This window comes from Echinops telfairi, unplaced genomic scaffold, assembly GCF_000313985.2.
Source record: "Echinops telfairi isolate 266 unplaced genomic scaffold, ASM31398v2 ScPeMD7_7457;HRSCAF=8495, whole genome shotgun sequence".
Classification (NCBI taxonomy): Eukaryota; Metazoa; Chordata; class Mammalia; order Afrosoricida; family Tenrecidae; genus Echinops; species Echinops telfairi.
The window spans coordinates 41,812,431-41,815,254 of NW_022111357.1; the positions used below are offsets into that span (position 1 = coordinate 41,812,431).

At 57.0% G+C, this 2,824-nt stretch overlaps 1 protein-coding gene across 1 annotated transcript in view; it reads right to left on the reverse strand.

Annotated features, from left to right (window-relative positions):
* Positions 1–2,824, reverse strand: part of CCDC27 (coiled-coil domain containing 27) — a 25,943-nt gene that overhangs the window by 13,265 nt on the left and 9,854 nt on the right. The window contains exons 5-6 of the mRNA XM_004705471.1: positions 1,322–1,501; positions 16–123 (exon numbers count right to left, since the gene is read on the reverse strand). Coding sequence (XP_004705528.1) covers positions 16–123; positions 1,322–1,501 — 288 coding nt within the window. The remainder of the gene's footprint in view (positions 1–15; positions 124–1,321; positions 1,502–2,824) is intronic.

Consider the following 2,824-nt stretch of genomic DNA (forward strand, 5'->3'; position numbering starts at 1 on the left):
CGGCATCTCGAGGACCCGATCCTGCAGGGCCCCCATGCGGACCTTCAGGGCTTCAAACTGCTCCTGCAGGTCCTCCAGGGTCATGTACTGCCCAGGCCGGTCTTGGCAGGGGGACCCACTATCCTGCAGAGAGCCAACTGGTCGGGGGCAGGGGTGGGCGAGGCACATGGAGGATGCAGGTGGGCAGCCCTGGGGGGGTTGCTGTCACACACACGCTCATGGGGAGGGCTGAGGGGACTTGTCCCAGACATGCTGCTGGCATGTCACCAGGCACTCTGTGGCCACACCTGTCTAACAGCCCCTGTGGGGCTGGGAATGGGGAACACAAGGGGGCCCTCTCAGCCCCTTGCACCCCTGCCCGCAGTGTCTGGGCAGCTTGCCATCCCGGGGACTCTGCTGGCTTGAAGTCCACCCCAACCTCCATGTCCATCCTGCCAACCCCAGCTGGAGCGGCGTCCTCAGCAGGAAGGAACAGCTCCCACAGGGCCCACACTGCGCCCACAGGCCTGCCTCTCAACTACCTGCATTCCAGGCCCGGGCGGGCAGTACCTCCCTCCCCACTTCACACAGTGACACTGGGCCCAGGCCATGGGTGGCGGCCAGGACGGACCCCAAGCTTGCAGACATGTCCCGAGACGCAGGCTGCCATGCAGCTACGCCAAGTCTGGGCCATCTGGCCATCGGCAAGCTGACCCTTCCACCTGAGGTCTCCGGGGCAGCTTTGGAGGTGAGCTCCGGCCCTGGTCTTACAGGTAAGGACCCCGAGCCCAAGCCATCTACAAAGCAGCTTGAAAGTGAGTGGGGTCTGCTCTGTACCCTGACATCTGGCTCACAAGAAACCCACAACCCAAGCAGCACACACTGCTCTCTAGCCCAGGCTGACTTATCGGGACCTGTAGGACAGGATAGAACTGTCCCTGAGAGTTTCCGAGGCTGTCACTCTTTACAGGAGTAGAAAGTCCCATCTTTCTCCCTCGGACCAACGGGTGGTGTTGAACAGCTGATTCAGCAGTCCAATGTGTAGCTTACTATGCCACAAAACAAAAGTTATAAACAACAAAAGACAGACCACACACACACGAGGGAAGGAGCAGAGCAAGGTCGCCCTCACCTGCCTGGTGTCCTCTCAGAGCTCCTTCACTTTGTTTCCTTCTGTCTACCTGGTCTTGGCTCTCCAGCCAACGTCCTGGGACTGGCCTAAGCCCAGAGAGGACTGGGGGGCATTCTGGGTACCTGAGGACTAGCCCAGAGGCCTAGGAAGCCATGGGTTGCTTGGGTGCTACACAGGAGTGGCCTCACTGCCCGGCAGGTGCTGGCTTACCTGCAGGCCTGGTGACACGGGAGTCTCCCAGACTTTGCCTTTGAACAGGTATTTGAGCTGCCTCCTCAGAGTCTCCCTCTCTTCCCGCAGGATCAGGAGCTCCTCGTCCTTCCTCCGACTCTGCACCTCCAGTTCTGACAGGCGCTGGACCTCCTCGCTCAGCATGAACAGGCAGTTGTCCTGCGGGAGAGGGACCGCCCACATGGGCCCACACGGCCTGGCGGGCCTCTTCGCTCTCACCTCACCAGTGGCTCTGGCCAGTGGGAGCAGACTCTAAAGCCTGCAGCCATGCCCTGTGTCCTTGTCCCCTGCACCTGTGCCTAAGTGATTGTTGGGTGCCGCCCAGGGTAAACAGTCCCATACCGGGAGCCCCTGTGGTGTGGTGGATTATGCATTGGACTACGTAGAACAATCCCATAGAGTTTTTTAGGCTGTCACCTTTATAGATGTAGGGCACAAGGGCTTTCTCCCACAGAGCCCCAGTGGGTTTGAACCCCTGACCTTTCAGCTAGCAGCTGAGGGCTTAACTGTTGTGCCATGAGGGCTCCTAGGCAAAGGTCCTAAATGAGCTTCCGGGAGGTTTGTGGGAAGCCTTCCCTTCCAGTCAGGCTCCCAGCCAGTCTCTTCCCCCAAAGATGTCAGTCCTCTGTGCCATGCCCCCCACCCCACAACCTGGCACTGCTCCCCAGGAGCCAGCCCTCTTTCAGGGGCTTGCCAAGGGAGCAGGTTTTCTGTCCCTCCGCAACCTTCAACTCCCCCAGCTCTCCAAACATTAACATGTTCTCAGGCGGGCAGAAAGCATTTGTCACCAGCAGATATGAACTTAAAAAGAAAAACCACACACCAAAGAGGATTCTTCAGGCAGGAGGAACCCTGACCCAATTCTGGGAGGAAAGATCCCCAGAAAACCTCCAAGTGTTTGGAAATGAAGTGATGTGTCCCGGATCCCTGGAGAAACGATGAAGGATGTTAGAAGACACAGTGGAAGGAAAGACCATTGTTTCCCACCATCCACCACCATCCAGCAGGTTCGGATTTTCACAGGGCTTCAGAGACTGTAACCTTTCACGGGAGCACACAGCCTCATCTTTCCCCCGTGGAGCAGCTGGTGGGTTTCAACCATCGAGTCCAGAGCCGACTCAACAGCGCCACAGAGTATGGGGTGCAGCAAAAGCTGTGACTAAACACACATTCATAGCCTTAAAAATGCACACCTCGGGAAACAGAGTTGAAATCCACGACCTAAGCTTCCATCGCAGGAATTCACAAAAGGGGCTGGAAATTAAATCGGAAGGAAATAGGAAAGGAGGCCTAAGCAGGTAAGGTGCTAGAAGGAATAATGGAGGGAGAGGAGGGGGAGGGGTGCAATGGGGGAAGGAGAAAGCAAAGGTGGCAACATTGCAAGACCTGGAGAATCTGATTGGAGTGTATGGGATGGTTATCTGTGCTACTCAACAACTTCCTCTCCATCTGAATTACCAGCAAAACACAAGTTTAAGGGGG